Source organism: Myxocyprinus asiaticus, chromosome 37 (assembly GCF_019703515.2).
Source record: "Myxocyprinus asiaticus isolate MX2 ecotype Aquarium Trade chromosome 37, UBuf_Myxa_2, whole genome shotgun sequence".
NCBI lineage: Eukaryota > Metazoa > Chordata > Actinopteri > Cypriniformes > Catostomidae > Myxocyprinus > Myxocyprinus asiaticus.
This window is the reverse complement of record NC_059380.1, coordinates 40,201,588-40,220,788: the sequence shown is the minus strand read 5'-3', so window position 1 is coordinate 40,220,788 and position 19,201 is coordinate 40,201,588. Positions and strand designations below refer to the sequence as shown.

Genomic DNA, 19,201 nt, shown 5'->3' with positions numbered 1-19,201 from the left:
GGTGAGGAAAGTGGCTTATTTTGAGCTGTTTTTTCCAGACCAGGTTGCTTGTTTCTGTTGCGAGATCTGGCAACACTGCAGTTGGTGTTTCACCCCCCTTTAGTACGGAGTACTGTCATTTTAAAAAGAACGTTATTAACCGATCTTTTATTTTGTTCTGAACGGTAACGTTTTGGAAAGGAGGCTGCGGAACCTCTGAACCGGAACGAAAAAATACAGTTTTTGATCCAAACGAACCGAAATGAAAAACATTTCGTTTTTAGTCCCTGATTAAAAAGCATTTGTATTTAATTAGCATTTGGTTGAAATGTATGAATATATGTTTTCTTTTTCCTTTATTATTTCATAAAAAAAAATTGTATTTAATTTTTTTATTATAGTTTAAATATATTATAAATATTTTTTTTTTCTGATGTCTGAAGCCCTTTGAACTGCACTTGATGTATGAAAGGTGCTATACAAATAAAATGTATTAGTATTACTATTATTATTATTATTATTATTATTATTATTTCAGCTGATAAAGTTGTTAGTTTAAAATTTTGCATGTAGTAAACAGAAAATGTTTAAAATGCAGCAATTAACAATTTACATACAGTAAATAAACATTCATTTGTGAAAGGTTCGTTTATCTCGGGACTGAGCATTTAAACAGTAATATGTGATGCACAGGGATACTGTCAGTATGTATGAGTTTATGAATTCATTGTGATGAATCTCACCAGAGCGTCTGCTACAGCAGCTTCCACCTCTGTGCCCGTGTTCAAGATCCGCATGGCGTTAACAGACGCTGAGATACGAGCGTGATGAATCAGACCAAACCGATCTGAAAGAGAGAAGATTAGTATACTCGTGTGAAATGTTTTGATCAGCCAAATAACACTTGTCATAACATGCGTCTATTTAATTAATATCACATCAAACAACCCTGTGTAAATGCAAATTAAAAATAAATTATAAATTAATTTGACAGCATGCAATAAAACAACACTGCAATCAATCAATAATCAAAATAAATTAAAACAAAAATCAATAAATTACAGGAAACTTAACATAAAACAATCAAGTACAAAAACAAAATGTAAAACTGACATCCTAATCAGTCCAAAAACGGCATATTTCCCAATAAAAAAAGCACAACAATCAAACAAACATACAAATATGAATCAAAAAGATACAAAAGAACCAAATAAACAGTGGAAATCATTTTCCAGTTGGCATGCAGGAAAAATAAGCTGTATTGTTATACTGTCAGTGAGTTCAAGAGCTCTGTGTGGAACTGTGATTGTGGCGTCTGGCACCACCATGTGGATGAGTTTTATACACACAGAGGTCATAATTTACTACATCATTCTGCTGAGAAATGCTCTAAACCTGAATTTGACATGAGCCCTGTTAAATATTCTGCTAAACTGAAATCTGGTGCCGTGACCCGGATGACATGCAAGTCACCTGTCTGCAAGCCATCGCCCGCCGTCAGCGCGCTCGTCGACCGTGAGTGTCTGTGGGATGCTGGAAACGACCAGGAAGAATGTGACACACATTTCAGAAACAAACCTTTACATTTAGTTAAACATAATTGCATTTGTCCTGTCATCACATCACCTGTATATATTTCTTTTAGCTCACAAACACACACACACTCAAAAAAAAAAAAAAATTCCTTGCCAAGAAGACTTGAACAAATGGTTTAGATTACATTATTTATATATGCTTAACTTTGCCAAGAATAAAATTGGTTCAATGAATGCCAAAGCAAATTTAGTTGCTTTGCCATTTACCAAATTTATAAAAAAATGTTTACTGTGTTTAAAGTACATACTCCTTATTTTTTATTAAATGCTTCAAATGTATTCTGAATTCATAACATGTACACTAATTCAATTGGGTGGAAATTTACACTTGAGTACAACTGAAATGTGTAAATCTTAAAAAAAAAAAAGAAAACAAAGGTAAAAAAAAAATGTTTAACACCATTTAACAACTAAATGTATTCAATGAACTGGTTGGATTTTAGAGTTGTAGGACAAAATAAAAGGTGAAAGAGAAATGATCCAATTTTTTTTTAAAGGGATTATATCACAAGAAATATATTTTTCCTTGATTCTTGAACAAGTTTAATGAATGATGTAAACACATGATAACTTTCAGAACTCAAAACTTGCTCCCCAGTCCAAAAATACTATTTATTGAAACTAAACACGTTTTGTCAGCTGCCAAACCGACTTCCACATCTCTCTGACGACAGGTGATAAATACGTCCACCCATGACTGTACATTTTTACACACTGACGCCTGTTGGGTGATCCAGTCACGGTGAGGTAATAATGATGAAGCAAGATAAATACAATTATAACCACAAGAAGAACTAACAACATGAGTAAAATGAGGGAAAGTTCGCCAAACCTTGTGCTATTCCTGTGTGTGCGTAGCACCTACAGCTCTGCAGATCCTTCTGAAGGATCCCAATGTTAGAAATGAGCCGCTGAAGTTTATTTTTAACAAGATCCCTGATCATTGCAGTTTGATTGACACATTTCAGCTCAAACTGTTTAATGAATGTGTCTCAATATCATGCAGCTTTGCAATTAAAAGTAAAAACTATAGCCCGACAGCAAACCTGCAGCCTGTGTGTGAATGCAACAAAGTGTTGTTACTCATTTCACATGCAAAGGGGCCATTTCTTAAAGGTACAGCTGCAAAAAACGGACTGTTTTATGGTAGGCATCAGAGAGATGGCATAAAAAAGGTAAATGAAAAACTAAATTATGGCTGTTTTTGGCACAAAAAAACTTGACTAACATTATAAATAGACCTCAGGGAAAAAAAGTGTTGTAAAACAAACTGTGTGATATGACCCCTTTAAACACAAACAACTAAATTGCAGCAGTTAAACCCAACAGGTATCTAGTGTGATGTTGGGTGTCTTACCCAGCGGACTGAACCCTCGAGCCGGACTCGTGTCTCTGCTGCTCTCACGACTCGTATCACGACTACAACCCTGACTCATACTGGGCCTCGGGATTCGACTGCCCCTCACTGACACATACACACATACAGCAGTACAGTTGCAGGCCAGAAGAGAGGAAAACATGTGCAGGTAGAACATGACAGCAGGTTTGATTCAGCACAGAGAATCGCAGAGTTTTAAAGACCTCAGAAGGTGAGGTGTAAGTCAAAATATGATGTTTATAGGGATAATACATCTAAAATGGAAAATTCTGTCATTTGTATGGAAAAACAGATGCACTGAAAGTGAATGTTGACTGAGGCTAAAGGCCTACTTAGACTTCTGCGTCGAACCTCCCCCGTAACCTCAACGCGTTGAACTATGAGGTGGTTTGCATTTATAGTTCTGTATTGGTGTAAAAACAGCAGATGCTCCTGATTCAAACAAGCCCAAATACAATGTGATGTGATGCAGAGATCTTAAAATAATCCGGAGAAAATGTGACGCTTCCTCAGATTTTTTTTAATCATCCTGGAGGAGCGTCTGTGGTTACAAAGCGGACCAATCAAAGCTGTTGTGGTCTGCGTAGAGGCAACGCGTACTGACATTTCTGGAGAGGTGCATGTCAGGCTACGGCGTAGATTTGTTCGACGCGAAGTATAAATCGACCTTAACATTATGCCTTACATCTCCTTTTCTGTTCCACAGAAGAAAAATGTCACGAGTTTGGAAGAACATGATGGTGAGTAAATGGTCACAGAACATTCTTTTTTGTTGAACTATTCAACAGGTTCTCCATCAAGAAAAATAAAAGATGAAAATATAACAAATATAAAATATATTTTACATACTGTATATATTTATATTAATAAAAATATTAATATAAATTTTAATTCAATTAATATTAATTTTAAACTTTATATATAAATAAAATATATTTATAAAATATATAAAAATGTATTTTATATAAATAAAAATATACAAATTAAATATATAAAAATAACAAATGTGTGTAAACAAACTGTTCTGAAGTTGAACAAAAAAAAAAACAAAAAAAAAAACATCCAAAACATATCCAGTGCTGAAATTCAACTAAACACCATGTGACAAACATTCAACAAGTCTTCAGCTCACAAATCAAACAATAGCTCAAGACTTTTAGGACAATAAATACTATTTAATAAGGCATACTGAGAGCTAACTGGAAAAAAAAAAAAAAAGACATTGAATATGTTAAAAAAAAAGTTGCATACTACATGTACATACTACAGAGGTCTGATACCCAACTCAAGCCCGACGGGATCCGGCAAACAAGTTTTGGGCCTGGTTTGGGCTCAACTTTGTGTTCGGGTTTGTATTTGTAATTAATGTACAAATAAATGAAATGTGTTATTTTTATGCATATTTTTTATAATTCTTGGACAAGAAAAGATAGAGAGTGAGCAATTTTGGGTTCGTGCTTAAATTTGACAGTCGGGTCACATGGTCTCGGGTACGGGCTTTAACTTAATGCCCGTGCAAACCTCTAGTATACTGTACAGTAAGTACATACTATTGTGGACACTGATTTATATGTATTATATTTTTTACCCTCTCTGCTGCGAGTAGGGCTGGTCTCTCGACTGCAGCCGTGACTCCAGGGAATATGATTGCGTTTGTCTGACGGCGTTCCACTGGATCCAGTGACGCGAGCAGTTCTTCCGTAAGAATGAGCCAACAGCCTCCGGGGTGAATTAGAGCGACTGCCAGCTATAACACACACAGTTATAAGACAATGAATATAAAGTGAATTGATTTAATGTAAATGCCAATATAAATACAATATATATCTATGATAAATCACAGGCTGATGGCGAAGCAGCACATGGAGTGAACACAAATACAAAGAGACGACGACTTCAACAAACTATTAATAAAAACAACTGAACATTGAAACACAATAACATTTGGTTGCTGGACAGGTCGTGATGCACCTTTCGCAGTGTTCAGAACGGAATAATAGCATTCTAATGGTTAAATACTCCAAAGTGTGTGTGTTCCTTCAACTTTGGTAACTTTTATTGTCCCTGGGGTTGATTTTTATTCAAACAAACAGATTTCAACTATTTTTGTCTCATTAAAGGTCTCACTTGGGAACTTTTCACCAGGACTTCATCATTTATTTTTGGTACTTTTCAAATGTCTTCTATGTCTAGATTTGACTGTTTTAGCCTTCAGAACCAGACTTTCAATATTAAACTATGAAAATACATTATAAAAATACAAACTATTACATGTTTAAAACTATGATCATCTAAACAGTTTCAATATTTATTGTGTGAAATTTTAAATCAAACAGTAATTTTGCCAAATTATGCAAAAAGTGGGAGAACATGTTTTAATTAAGTGTATTTAGTATACATAAAATGCTAGCTATGAAATTATCCTTAGCAAGACAAAGGAGTCGGTCATTTTATTTGAAAAGCATTAAAAATGTAATTTCAGTCAGCAATTTCAGATGTGCTGGAAAACAAAGTACACACTGCAGAGATAGTAAGAGTAGTATGCTAGTATGCTATTCTGAACACATCCATGCTTTCATGATGGGAAACATGCAGGAGTGAATCCATGTGTTTTCCTTCATACCGTGAGTTTTACCCCCCACTTGATTAGCCGATCTGGATCCTTGATGCAAAACAGTGAGAGATTGATGAAACTACATTACCCATGAGTCCATGCACTGGACACGCCATGATATCAGCATGACAAACCAGTGACTGTTAAGCATGCTAATGTTAATGACACAGAACAGGAAAAGAGATGTGTCTGATCTTCATATCTTCACTGATATGAACTAGGGCTGTCAAACGATTAAAATATTTAATCGCGATTAATCGCATAATTTGTTGTAGTTAATCACGATTAATCGCAATATCTTTATAAACATGAGTGGACAAAATATACTTCATCCGGATGTATTTTTCAGTCATTCACACAAAACCTTCCCCACCAACAGAATTGAACAACAGAAAATGAACACAGCACAACTCAATTCAAATTATGTACAAAATATGGTAGTTGTAAGTGTATTATGACAGGATTTATTTGCTTCTTTTTTTGGAGTTTTGACAGTCTGCACTGTCATTTACAATTGACAGTCCCAGTGGGATTAAATGGGTTAATGACAGGGAAGATTACTTGCAGGGTTCCAGCAATGTCTCCCACTTCTGCTTTGGCTAGTGCACTATCAAACAGAGACACTTGGAGACAGCAGCAGGGTTTCCGTTAGCCGGAAATCAGTACCGCTGCTCCCTATACGCATATTACACAGTCTGAGTAGGGCACCAACTCCCTGGGGGGGCACCAGAAACTCCACCAGCTGCCCTTACTCGCACGTTATATGTTATTCAGGGACCCGGTAGCAGTCGCAGAACACAGATGATCGCCTCGCGCTCAAACTTTCATTTTGCGCTCGCAGTGCAAGGCTGGTGTACAAATGTCAGCTGTCTTGCTGCTGGAATGAGGTTACAATATTAGGAGCTCTATCTGTGCTTTGCGGGCATGTTCTACTGCTGTGCTACATTGATAAAATGCTTGACGCAGGTCTCAGCATAATGTCTCCTACCACCTGTTTTAACGACGGCAATGCATGTGACATTAGCGGTGTTTGCACGAATTGACTCACTTCTCGTGAACTATGGTTTATTGAAAGTGTCATTTTACATGTTAACGGCATTAAAAAAATTGTGGCGATAAACGAATTTTGCATTAATAACTGAGGGGAGTTACAAACCCCCCCCCCCCCATGTGTGAGGCACTTACAATGGAAGTCAATGGGGCCAATGCTTAAACATAAGAATAGACACAAGACATAAACATTATACATGATTTCAGTGCAATAAAATTGCTTACTAACCTTTTTGGTGTAAAGTTAGTGCCAATTTTACAACTTCGTTGCCATGACAACGTAATGTCGTAAACCCTAAAACCTCCGTAAAAATGGCGATTTAAAGAACTTTACAGCTCAAAAAATACAGAAGAATTCATGTAAGTGCTTTTATAAAATTATAAGCTTAACTTTTCTGCCTTTTAACCCTCCTATGGTATCCTGTCTTTTTTTACCAAATTTTATAAAAATGGTTTCCTTTATCTGAGCAGTACAAGATTTGGTGACTTTTCCTCCATCTGCCATCTGAACATACAAAAAAAATAATAATAATTTAATAAATTGGGCTTGATTCGATAAGTCTAAGTGGTCATAAAAAAAAAGCAACACCTTTGGGATTCGCGGTCAAAATTGACCGACCATTGAAAATGTTTGCAAAATAAATTTTTACTAAAGAAAGTTTGAAATTGCTAAATGTTTACACTGATTCTTCTGCTTTATACTCTAATTGAATTTTCAGAATTATGCAGTTCATTTCTGTTTCTTGATGTTCATTTTCTTGGCATTATTATACATTTACTTTGAGTTATTACATTTTCATGTTTGAAATAAATTATTGGTAGAAAAATTCTTATTCTGTGTCTTCTCTTTGTAACACCATGGTCAGGTTTGATTGAAGCATAATGACATTAATTGCAAAAACTGACACTTCAAATCAATATTATAATGCTAAACTTTGACAAATAATAGTTTGATAATGTCTAAATATATATCCAAATGCATATCTTGTGATAAAATATAAAATTAGGTTACAACAAGCCATCAGACTACACAGTATGTGTCTACAGTCATCTACTGGCTGTTCCTGGCATCACATGTTTATCAAGTCATGTTATTTATATTTTGTTCACCAGATGGCAGCAATCTGCCTCTAATTTATGTCACATTTTTTCAACTTATAGAAGTGTAGGTTCTGATTTTTTTTTTTATTTGCTTATTTGTATATGCAAATTCATGGTAACATTTAGAAATGTACATGTACAAAAGAAATGCATAATTTTATTGTTCTTACTTCAGAGAAAAATAAATGGTCTCATTATCATCATCAAAAAAAAAGAAGAAAAAAAGGGTTACACATCTAAACCTTCTGGTCAAAAATGACCATGAATACTAAAGGGAGGTGCCATTTTTCAATACCATAGAAGGGTTAAACCCACCAAACATCGGCCTCGTTCAATTCCATTGTAAGTGCGATATTTGCTTCTTTTTTTAAGAAGGGATGAGTCTAAATTAATTTTTGTGGTAATCAACATTATGTCACAAATGCTGTCGATTGAGCTGAACTTGTATTGAACCTGGAATATTCCTTTAAAGTGAGTGTCAATCAACTATCCTTGTATTGAAAAGACGGCCCGCAATATTCAATAAAACATCTCCTTTTGTGTTACACGTAAGAACGAAAGTCATCCAACATGAGGGTGAATAAGTGATTCAGAATTTTTTGGGTGACCTTTCCCTAATAATATCCAATATTCGTAGTTTCTCTGAAGAAGATGGATACTTTATTGACATATATGACATCCTTTATTGATATAAATCCTGTACATAATTCTGATACCCAGTATGGGGCATGAGAACAGCATGATGTCATTTGCAAACTCACGTTGTGATTGGGACACAACTTTGGCTTGGCTCCTCCCCCTGCTGTCTGTTGCAGAGGCTCCGCCCCCAGCAGCAGTCTCTGAACTCTGTCGTCTTGTGCGCACATGGCCTGCAGACAGATGAAAAACATGCAAAAACAAGGGCAAAACTGATGCAAAAACTGTATCATCCTTTAAATCTAAAGAGACACTTTCATGCACAAGAGTATGAACACACAACTCATCGACAATATTGACACTCCACAAGCCAAAACTGAGAGAAACAGTGAACAAATATGCTGTGAACATTCTTAGAGACAATCATGCTAATTAAAGTGTAAACAAACTAATCTGATTATAATCTGTGACCGATCAACACAACGATTTAAACATAAACTACCCACTTCAGCTGATTATTACAACCTCAGACAAACATGCTTGATGCATACAAGCTTTGAATGTTTATACCGTAGCAAGACTTTTTATGTATGTAAGTAAAATACAGTATTGCACTTATTTCTGGAGATTTACAAAGATTTGATGCTGAAATACAGATATTTCAGTCAACGAAAAGTTCCCCAGTCCAGTATCCACAATAACCAACAGATTAAAGAATCTTAACTCCAGTATCTGAAACTCTAGAGCACTAACAGTCCATGCAAACAGTTAACAAATGAGCACTAGACTGACAATATTTCAACATTATACAACAGAACACAACAGAGGGAGTCCATGAGACACAAACCTCAAATAAATATACTTATAGACTCACACACACATCTTACCCTCCACATTATTAGTGGCATCTGAGCAAATACAAGCAGAGGAAGTGAATAACAGACATTAGCATCAGTGCGTGTGAGAGGATGGGAAGGAAATATGTATTACATTTCAATCGGTTTCTCACGCAAAGCTATCGTAAGACTTTTGAAGACTTTCTCTCGTTTACTTCATCCACCCATCTGCTCTGCATCTCTCTAAATTCGATTTCTTTCCCTTTATTTCTGTATGTCTGTTTTACCCAGTGAGGCGTAGGAGCCGGGCGGCAATGCTGCGGCAGAGCTGAAGGGGACAGCAGCGGGTACGGTGGGCATTCGAGACTTGGCACTGGCTGCAGCGTTGACGTCGACGTCACTGCGCGATCGCTGCAGTGAGCCTGGCGTGGATGACACACGAGAACTCACGGCTTTAGCTGAGAAAGAGAGAACCATGTGATATTATTGTGTGTAAAACCATGTGGTGTTACTGTGGTCCACTTATATACTAAATTATTTTTTTTTTTTTGTGCCAAAATAAGTCATAATTTAGCTTTTCATAACTAGGGATGCACCGATATGAAAACTTTTGGCCGATACGATATTAACAAGAGCCTATAGGCTGATACTGCCACCGATATTTTGCCACTTACCTTATTTTGTCATCAGATCACTGTTTTACTTAAAAGTTTTTATTTAAACCCCCTTTTAAATTCTGTATTATAATGGTATAATGGATAACACCATCCAGACCGCTAGAGTGCGCCGCTTGCTCACACAATGCTGACTGGTACGCTTAATGAGACTATATTTTCAAATGCTGCCTTTTAAGGTTTAGTAATCTTGCAAGGCCATGTTGTGATTTGAATCTTAATTCAATCAATCATGCAGCATTAATGGATATTATACCAATGTCTAAGAAGTCAATGTCTGCTGGTTTCAAAGCGTTTTGGATGGTTTCCCTCATCATGTACAGTTAAGTGCCGCTCACAACTGTCATGTCTGTAACGCTGGTTTTTCCTCAATGTGAGAACGAGAAATAATATTACTTGTTCTTAGGAGTGCCAACTCTACTAGATATTGTGGCTATTATTATTACTGGAGTTTTTACAAATTGTGTTACTAGTTAATTATACATCACATTTTCATATCGGCTTTGTCATCCTAATAACTGATTTGCCAATGGTTTTAATTTGCCTCAATAATTGGCTGATAAATATCGGCAGCCGATACATTGTTGCATCCCTATTCATGACCCTTTTCTGGTCATTTTTGGCTTGTGTGCCTTAAGAGTTATGTTAACACCCTCTACAAATGTCAAATGAGTAACAACTGTTTACTGCGTTTACACACGAGCTGTGGGTTTGCTGTCAGGTTCAATATAGTTTCCAATTTTAACTGCAAATCTGCATTACATTGTGACAGATTCATAAAACAATCTGTGCAGAAATGTGCTGCTGAAACTGTAAAGATCAAATTGAAATGATAAGAGATTTTGTTAAAAAAATCAACTTTAGCGGCTTGTTTCAAAAGTTTGGGAAAACTTGATTTGATTCTTCATGATACAACCCCTTTAAATAAAAAATACTTTGCACAATTCCTGTAATATAGCATCTTTCTTTCTGTTTGATAGGTATTCAAAAATTACAGTATTTGCATCCTCATGTTTATAATCTTTCATCACTAACTCTCTGCATACAAAGATGTACTGCTCTTATACTGCTTTTTAACACATAATTGTCTTTATAAGACAGATAAAATGTTCTCACTTCTGCTCAAGTTGCTCCCGACAGGCGTTTTAGCCGACAACGGCCGACTACAAAAGAGTGAAAGAAACACAATGATTCAAGTGTGAAAACTCATTGACACAATACAGAGTGGTTCATAAAACCGATAATAAACATATATTAAATAGATGTTCTCACTTTAAACTCTCTTGTGAGCTTGAAGACGAGCGATCGGACTGCGGCAAAGACATGATACTGTCCGAACCCTTCAGATGAGACTGAAGCGCTTTCTGATAGCTCAGTTCCAGCGCCTGAAACAGCTGCTCCGCCTCTTTACTGAAGTGTGCATGAAAACCCCAGTAACATCTACAATGGAATGATCAAATTCATAATGCATAAATGTTCATGCAAATACAGACAGAAACTGTATAGGCTACAATTTGTACTAGCTTTCAAAACTACCAAACAGTTAACCATCTGTACTTAAAAAGTTTCAATGCCAGATTTTACTTGAAGCATTTAAAATTCTAGACTGGAGCTGCAAGGTGAACATACTGTATTTCATAAATAAGCAGGTAAAACATTATAGATTCATAATATTTGTAATCATATCAGGAGGCCCAAAGAACTACACTAAAAAGTTCCACAGAATTGGAACGCTTGTTGTTCAAAACGTTCTACACATTTCAATATTTAATATTTTTAGCTACTAATAAGAGCATAGTTCTTTCATCACCGTTTAACATATTTTCTAAAAAGTCTGCAGCTTCAGTCTCGGCCTGCGTTTTGGTTATCATTAGTATTTTTAGCTCTCTTCAACACATTTTACCATGTCTAAATCTGTATGTTACTGAATTCCAGAGACTTTCTCCCAAAAATCAGCACAGATTTAAGTCTTTTGATTATATCTAGGGCTGAATATCAGTTATCGGCCACAACAAAATTCTTTACAATCGGTATAAACCAAAAGTCCATTCTTAAATAATTTTAACTATCAATAAAAGTGGAGTACTTTTAGCTCTCTTTAACACATTTTACCATGTCTAATTCTATATGTCACAGAATTCCAGAGATTTTCTCCCAAAAATCAGCACAGATTTAAATCTGTAAATCACGGGGGGCCTGGGTAGCTCAGTGGTAAAGACGCTGGCTACCACCCCTGGAGTTCACTATTTCAAATCCCAAGGTGTGCTGAGTGACTCCAGCCGGGTCTCCTAAGCAACCAAATTGGCCCAGTTGCTAGGGAGGGTAGAGTCACATGGGGTAACCTCCTCTAATGTGATTCGCTCTCAGTGCGGCACGTGGTGAGTTGTGTGTGGATGCCACAGTGGATGGTGTGAAGCCTCCACACGCACTATGACTGTCTCAGGCCCGGATTGAGGCAAGTCACCACGCCACCACAAGGACTTGGAGCACATTGGGAATTGGGCATTCCAAATTGGGAGAAAAAGGGGGAAAATCCACCCACAAAAACAGTCTGTAAATCATTTCTAGGTCTGAATATCGGTTATCGGCAACAACAAAATTCTTTGCAATCTGTATCACCCAAAAGTCCATTCTTAAATCATTTCTACTATCCATAAAAGTGGAGTGATAACCATGTCTAAATCTATATGTCGCAGAATTCCAGAGATTTTCTCCCAAAAGTCAGCAGAGATTTAAGTCTTTTGATCAAGTCCAGGGCTGAATATCGGTTATCGGTCACAACAAAATCTATGTCAAAATATTTTTTGCAGAATTCTGAAGATCTTCTCTCAGAAAATTATCACAGAAAATGCTAAAAAAGTCAGCAGATCCTATCTGTTATGCCCTGTCATTGGCCATTACAAAAATAATCGGTCATCAATATTGTGCAAGATTTCTAGTGATCAGTTCTATGTAAATACGTTAACTGTGTCCAAACATGCATACTACCCCTCTATAAAGTATGCTAAAAACAGTATGCCAGTGGAGTAGTGTATGTCCGAATCCTCATTATTCATAAAAGCATAAATTAGAAACTGACGACTGGACAATTTACTGTCCCATAATCCCATGGGAGCTGAGGAGATGTCACGTTTAAAATGCTGGATTTAAAAGAATGCCAGTGAACCACGAGTCGAATGGCTCTTCTCAACTGTAAGTGATGTACAGTATATACCAAGAAAGTTCCTTGTGCCTAAATGGTTCTTGTTTAACAAAACCAAAGTAGATTATTTTCGCGGTTGTTGCTATTATGTCATATACTCAGGTCACAACAGCCATATTCACGGATGAAATATGTCCTATTCATATTCTATTCATACAACTCACCTGAATAATTAAAATCGTACTGTTTTACAGGCCGAGAAGTGCTCCCTTCATCAACTGCAGTACATATTCTGACAGTACACGATTTAGGATGCAGCTAATCTGGACAGTAACCATCATGTTTTTATTATACAGTATAAATACAGAAAACGCTCACTTTCTAGCAACGGATCTTGCTTCTGAATCGGCATCATGTACTCCTTTTTTAATAGTTTCCACGAGAACAGCCACATGCCTGTAGACACAAAAACATAAAAACAACGTTTAATGCAATATAAATACAGTGTCCGTTCAACCTCTCTGCCAAAACTCCACCACAGCAGTCCCATGGCTGTCCCAGCAGACCTCTCAAAACCGGATTCTGGATCCATTAACAGGGACACAAAATGCTGTTGAAGGCATTGCCATGGCAACAGCTGGTATTAATTCCACTGTAGTGTACTGAACATGTCTGGCTTTATCAATAATGTTACATTGAATCTGTATGATTGTGTGTGTACTGTGTATCATCGTAAAAAGCTTTGCACACTTTTATGCACTTATCTCATCTCGACAGGATGTGTAAAGTCCTTTCCATTTAGGGAGACTTTAGGGTACATTTTTTGACTGAATGCACTCCAATCCAACAATAATATTTACCAGTCACTCTGACGGACTGATTTGTACATTTTCCATCATGGCCTATTTTTTTGTTTTCATTTGCCTGATAATAAATACTTTTGATATTGTCTTGCTATTGCCAAAAAAAATTAAAAATTCTATATACACAGTTTATACAGGATATATATATTATATGCTAGGTTTAAACAATTTTCTTGTCTTGTTTTGCTTTTATGTGACAATATGACAGGTGACCCATGATCGAGTGCAGCCCGTGTCATGCAGGGGATCTTTGAGTTCTCTAAGTTACAGTATGTCACATCAAACTCTTTTATTTCAGAAGAGCGAGAAAAATCCTGCTTTCCATTAAATGACCCTTTAAAAAAGGAGGATTCTCACCTGTCCAAAGAATTCGTCTGCCACTCCTGAAGCAACAGATCTAAAAACTCAAAACAGCGGCTGCAAGTCAAAGAAAAGATTACTGATGAAATCCGAATCGCTGTGATTAGAGAATGTGTTCAATCAGATGTGTGTGTTTTCCTCACCGTCTGACGGCCACAGATTTAGACTTGCAGTTGCTGGTCATGATCGGGATCAGTCGTGGGTAGTGTGTGTGCTTTATGAGAGACAAATGCAAAACACAATGCTCAAGACACACTTGAAAGCTGGCAAATTACATGGACATGAACCTATTTAATAAAAATCATGATTTTAGGTTCAACGAACATTAGGGTCCAAGTGTCTAGAGGTCGAACAATAGTGGATTTTTGCCGATACAGATAACTATGGCGGTGGGAAAGGCCGATAACCGATTAATCGCCGATAGTTTTTAAAATCTATTCATAGAATGATTAAAAAAAAACATTGTATTCTTTCCTTACTATGACGGGCACAGACAAAGAGTCCTAAATGAATAAAATCCCAGATGCAGTTTATTGTTCAATCAAAATCCCCCCAAAAAAACAGAAAAAATGAAGATTTGGTGCATAACTATAAACAAGCCTGAAACACACCGGGGACTCTTATTTTGAAATGACGAAATACCTATTGGCAATTATCACCATAGATTATAGCCGATAACAATAGTTCTAAAAAGCAACTATCGGCACCGATTAATCAGTAAAACCGATATATAGGTCTACCTCTACAAGAGTCCACTAGTGAAAATACTGCTATTTCATTATTCTACTTTCATACATTTTTACCTGTTACGATCTGTTTAAGCACAATAATTGTGGATGAAAAGTTTATTTCAGAACGTCTCAGTATTCAGTATGCCACTCTTTTTCTTTAATGACAGCATGCACTTGATCAAACTATGCTGACATTTGATTAGTGATCTCGAAATAGTGCCGAATCTGAAAACATTTCAAAGTAGTGATACTTCTTACTCATTTTACACCATAACTTTTCTTTGTTTTATAATGTTTTCAAAATCCTACAACTTTTTTCATTTGCAGGTATAAATGAGATTTTCAATCCTAGATTTTCAATGTGGTCACAGACTTTTGGACCCCAATTTATATGTATAAACGAAAGTCAAAATTTCATCCAAGTTTTTACAGTTTCAATTACTTTTTTGCAGTTCACTTAAAGGAATATTCCAGGTTCAATACAAGTTAAGCTCAATCGACAGCTTTTGTGGCATAATGTTGATTAACACATCCCTCATTTTCTTTAAAAAAAAACAAAAAACAAAAAAAAAAGTGTGTGTTCCAGTGAGACACTTACAATAGAAGTCAATGGGGTCAATCTGTAAACATTAAAATACTCACTGTTTCAAAGGTATAGACACAAGACATAAACAATATGTGTGTTAACATGATTTTACTGTCATAAAATCACTTACTAACCGCATCTGTGGAAAGTTATATCCAGTTTTACAACTATGTTGCCATGAGGACGTAACGCCGTAAACCCTAAAACTCTAAAATGACTGAAAAATCAATGATTTAAACAACTTTACAGCTCAAATAATACACAGGTTTTACAGAAGAATTAATGTAGTGCTTTTATAAAATTATAAGCTTCACATTTCTGGAGTTAAACCCTTCAAAAATTGACCCCATTGACTTCCATTGTAAGTGTCTCACTGGAACACACATTTGTACTTTTCTTTTTTAAAGAAAAGGAGGAACGAGTGGAAATTAATTTTTGTGGTGATCAACATTATGACACAAATGCTGTCGACTGAGCTTCACTTGTACTGAACCCGGAATATTTCTTTAATAGTCCTGATGTGTGACAAATTATTTTTTAAAAATAAGTACAACTATTCCATGTAGTTTCTCAATTACCATTAGGTCATAAAATAGTGTGTATTCTAATAGTGTATTGACTTTTTAATAAGTCAAAGAATGACTTGTGTTGGTGTAAAACTGATGGGGTTTTTTTAATATTCAGAATTGAGAATTATGTCCGTCACACCCACAGTTCCAACAAGCTTTCCATGACTGTCCAAAAGAGCCGGCAGAGACGTAAATAACGTTCATATCAATGTTATTGGTCATGCTTGCCGTTCCGAATTCAACATCAGTACATCACACAGTACATCACAGCTGGTAAAATGTGGTGTGTATTTGTGTGTGTGTGTGTATTAAACATACTCGTATAATAAGACGGATCGCTGCCACTCCAGAGGTCGCCATCACTTTTGTGCTGTTTGGTACGAGGTTTAGTAACGTTGGCATGATGTCCTCTGCTCCATGATCAAACTTATTCCCCAACACAGATGACAGATACCTGGAAGAGACACATCAGACAATGAATACAGAATGCTCTGTTCCAAAACCTAGTGACTGCCTACTCAGACAGCATTTTAAAGGGATAGTTCACCCAAAAATGAAAATTATCTCATCATTTATTCACCTTCATGCCATCCCAGATGTGTATGACTTTCTTTCTTCTGCAGAACACAAATGAAGATTTATAGAAGAATATTTCAGCTCTGTAGGTCCATACAATACAGGTCCAAAACTTTTAAGCTCAAAAAGCATCAAGATCAATCAATATTAAGTCCTTTGTTCCTATAAATCTCCACTTTCACTTTCACATTCTTCTTCTTTTGTTTTTGGCGATTCACATTTTCCATGCATTTCGCCACCTACTGGGTAAATGATGAGAGAATTTTCATTTTTGAAACAACTAGCCCTTTAGGCATCATTGGTCAATTTTGGCCAAACACTAAGGTAGGTAGAATCACATGAATCCTCCACAGAGAAGGCAATCCCAGAATGCACTGCAACAAGCTCCATCCAAGATGGCAGACGAAGCGAAAGAAATGTTGTTAATCGAATTCTTTACATGATATGCCAAATAATTAATTGAATTAATCGCATTGATCCATATTTGCTGAAAAGGCCCCCCAAGTTAAAAATATAATAAATATGATATATATTGTGTCGTCAATATATTGGTTGCGTCGTGTTTCACTAGTTTTCAGCATCTCTAGCCATAAACGGTGCATTTTCGGGCATTATTAATTGTGTTCATTTTTTTTTAATGCAGTATTTTTTTATATACTGTATTTAATCGCACTGAATTATGGCATTTAATTGACAGCCTTTGTTAATTATAAATATGTAAAAATATAAAAAAATCTTCAATATAAAAAAGATTGTTAATTCTAAATAGGGACTATATTACCTAATATTTGAGTGTGCTATGCATTTATTTGGCCTATTAGCGTTTCATGGCATTAGCTTATCAACATATTTATGCCAAACTCTGTTGTAATCAATTGCAAGTCTCCCGTGCTTTTCGTAAGTTATATAATGTTTCAAATCAGTCACTTATGAGGTTCCTATTTAGTTATAACGCTGCCTTAATTCCGAACTATACAGTACTTTGGTTTTCTGATCACTCTTCACGCACAGTATGTGTGATGCAAATTTCGTCATCAGCACAGTCTGCGCGGACTGTCCACGTGTGGCCCAGATTTACTCGACATGTGGACAGTCCTCGTCTGTGCACATGATCGCCACATTTGAGTTGTAAAAGAGTTTAACAAAAAAGTGTGCACGTGTCAAACGCGTTCGGATACGCTTGCAGTCAAAAGAGTATACTTTGAAATGCAACACAGTTGATCGGGGCGATCCAATCCGGAAGCAGAAAAACTGAGTATACCCGGGGCTTTTGAATTTAGCTGCCTATGTAGACAGCAGACAGCAAGGCAGCTCACAAGGTTTTGAAACAGCAATCAACAGTATAATGAAGAGAGAGAGAGTGTGTGTGTGTGTGTGTGTGTTTTCATGCACACTAAGTGCTTTCACGTTCTCTGCTCAATCATGATGTGACGCAGATATTAAAAGTCTGAAAGCCGTGTTGGAATCCATCCAATAGTTGAAATAAAACCACTTAAAGTAATTGATTCTTTTCATTACGCTGCAGTCTGTCAACAGCATCCCTCTGCAGTCTGCACGTAATATACCTTTATATTCATGACAGCGCACACTGTGGAACGGCAGAACCAAGATTTTGCTAAACCATTCAAATGGCAATAGAAATATTGGCACAGGTATCAGAATATACACTTTTATCACTGTGTGGACTTCTAGAAAGTCTCGTTAAAAAAAAATTTTCACACCCTCACTAGTTTATTTAATTTGTTTGCTAACAATGTCCAACAGTGTGTGTGTACATGCAACACATTTCATTCAAGTCATGAAACTTCCCACCACAGTGTCATTTCCAGCACAAATTCTGTACTGTGTTTCGAAAATAGCATTTTAAACGTTTTTGAAATAAAAATGGTCAACTCCTTTGTCTTGCTAAGGCTAATTTTGTAGCTAACATTTTATGTGTCCATTTTATGTGTCCTAAATATACACAATTAAATAATTAATATTTTCCTGCTTTTTGCATAATTTGGTGAAATTAGAGCTTGATTGGAAATTACACCCAATAAAAACTGATATTTCCCTTATATTGTCTGTGTTTTGTCTCATATTTCATCTCAATCATGCTCTTCACTCACACTTTTGTCCACTAAAACTTTATCAGGGGCAGAAATTGTTTGGTGTGGTGGAAATGACACCACAACTGTGGGACAGTAATATTTAAATAAAATCAATAAAAGTAATCATTTTCACACAATAAATGTTGTTCTGTTTATTTCATTCTTTGTTTAGATGATCAGAGTTTTAAATATGTCATAATTTGTATTTTCATAGTTTAATATTGAAAGTCTGGGTCTGAAGGCTAAAACAGTCAAATCTACAGTATATATAAAAGACATTTGAAAAGTACCGAAAATAAATGATGAAGGCCTGGTGAAAAGTTTCCAAGTCCGTTTTTATGAGACTTTCATATAACAAATAAAAACATATATTAATTTTTTTTTTAAATCAGTAAGTTTTAATAAAAATCAACCCCTG

At 36.0% G+C, this 19,201-nt stretch overlaps 1 protein-coding gene across 1 annotated transcript in view; it reads right to left on the bottom strand.

The window, feature by feature from the left end:
- LOC127427733 (CLIP-associating protein 1-like) overlaps positions 1-19,201 on the bottom strand; it is a 90,212-nt gene that overhangs the window by 37,207 nt on the left and 33,804 nt on the right. Inside the window, exons 13-24 of the mRNA XM_051675522.1 lie at positions 16,433-16,568; positions 14,372-14,442; positions 14,226-14,285; positions 13,384-13,461; positions 11,136-11,303; positions 10,980-11,026; positions 9,477-9,647; positions 8,479-8,586; positions 4,541-4,699; positions 2,932-3,039; positions 1,453-1,512; positions 723-826 (exon numbers count right to left, since the gene is read on the bottom strand). Coding sequence (XP_051531482.1) covers positions 723-826; positions 1,453-1,512; positions 2,932-3,039; positions 4,541-4,699; positions 8,479-8,586; positions 9,477-9,647; positions 10,980-11,026; positions 11,136-11,303; positions 13,384-13,461; positions 14,226-14,285; positions 14,372-14,442; positions 16,433-16,568 — 1,270 coding nt within the window. The remainder of the gene's footprint in view (positions 1-722; positions 827-1,452; positions 1,513-2,931; positions 3,040-4,540; positions 4,700-8,478; positions 8,587-9,476; positions 9,648-10,979; positions 11,027-11,135; positions 11,304-13,383; positions 13,462-14,225; positions 14,286-14,371; positions 14,443-16,432; positions 16,569-19,201) is intronic.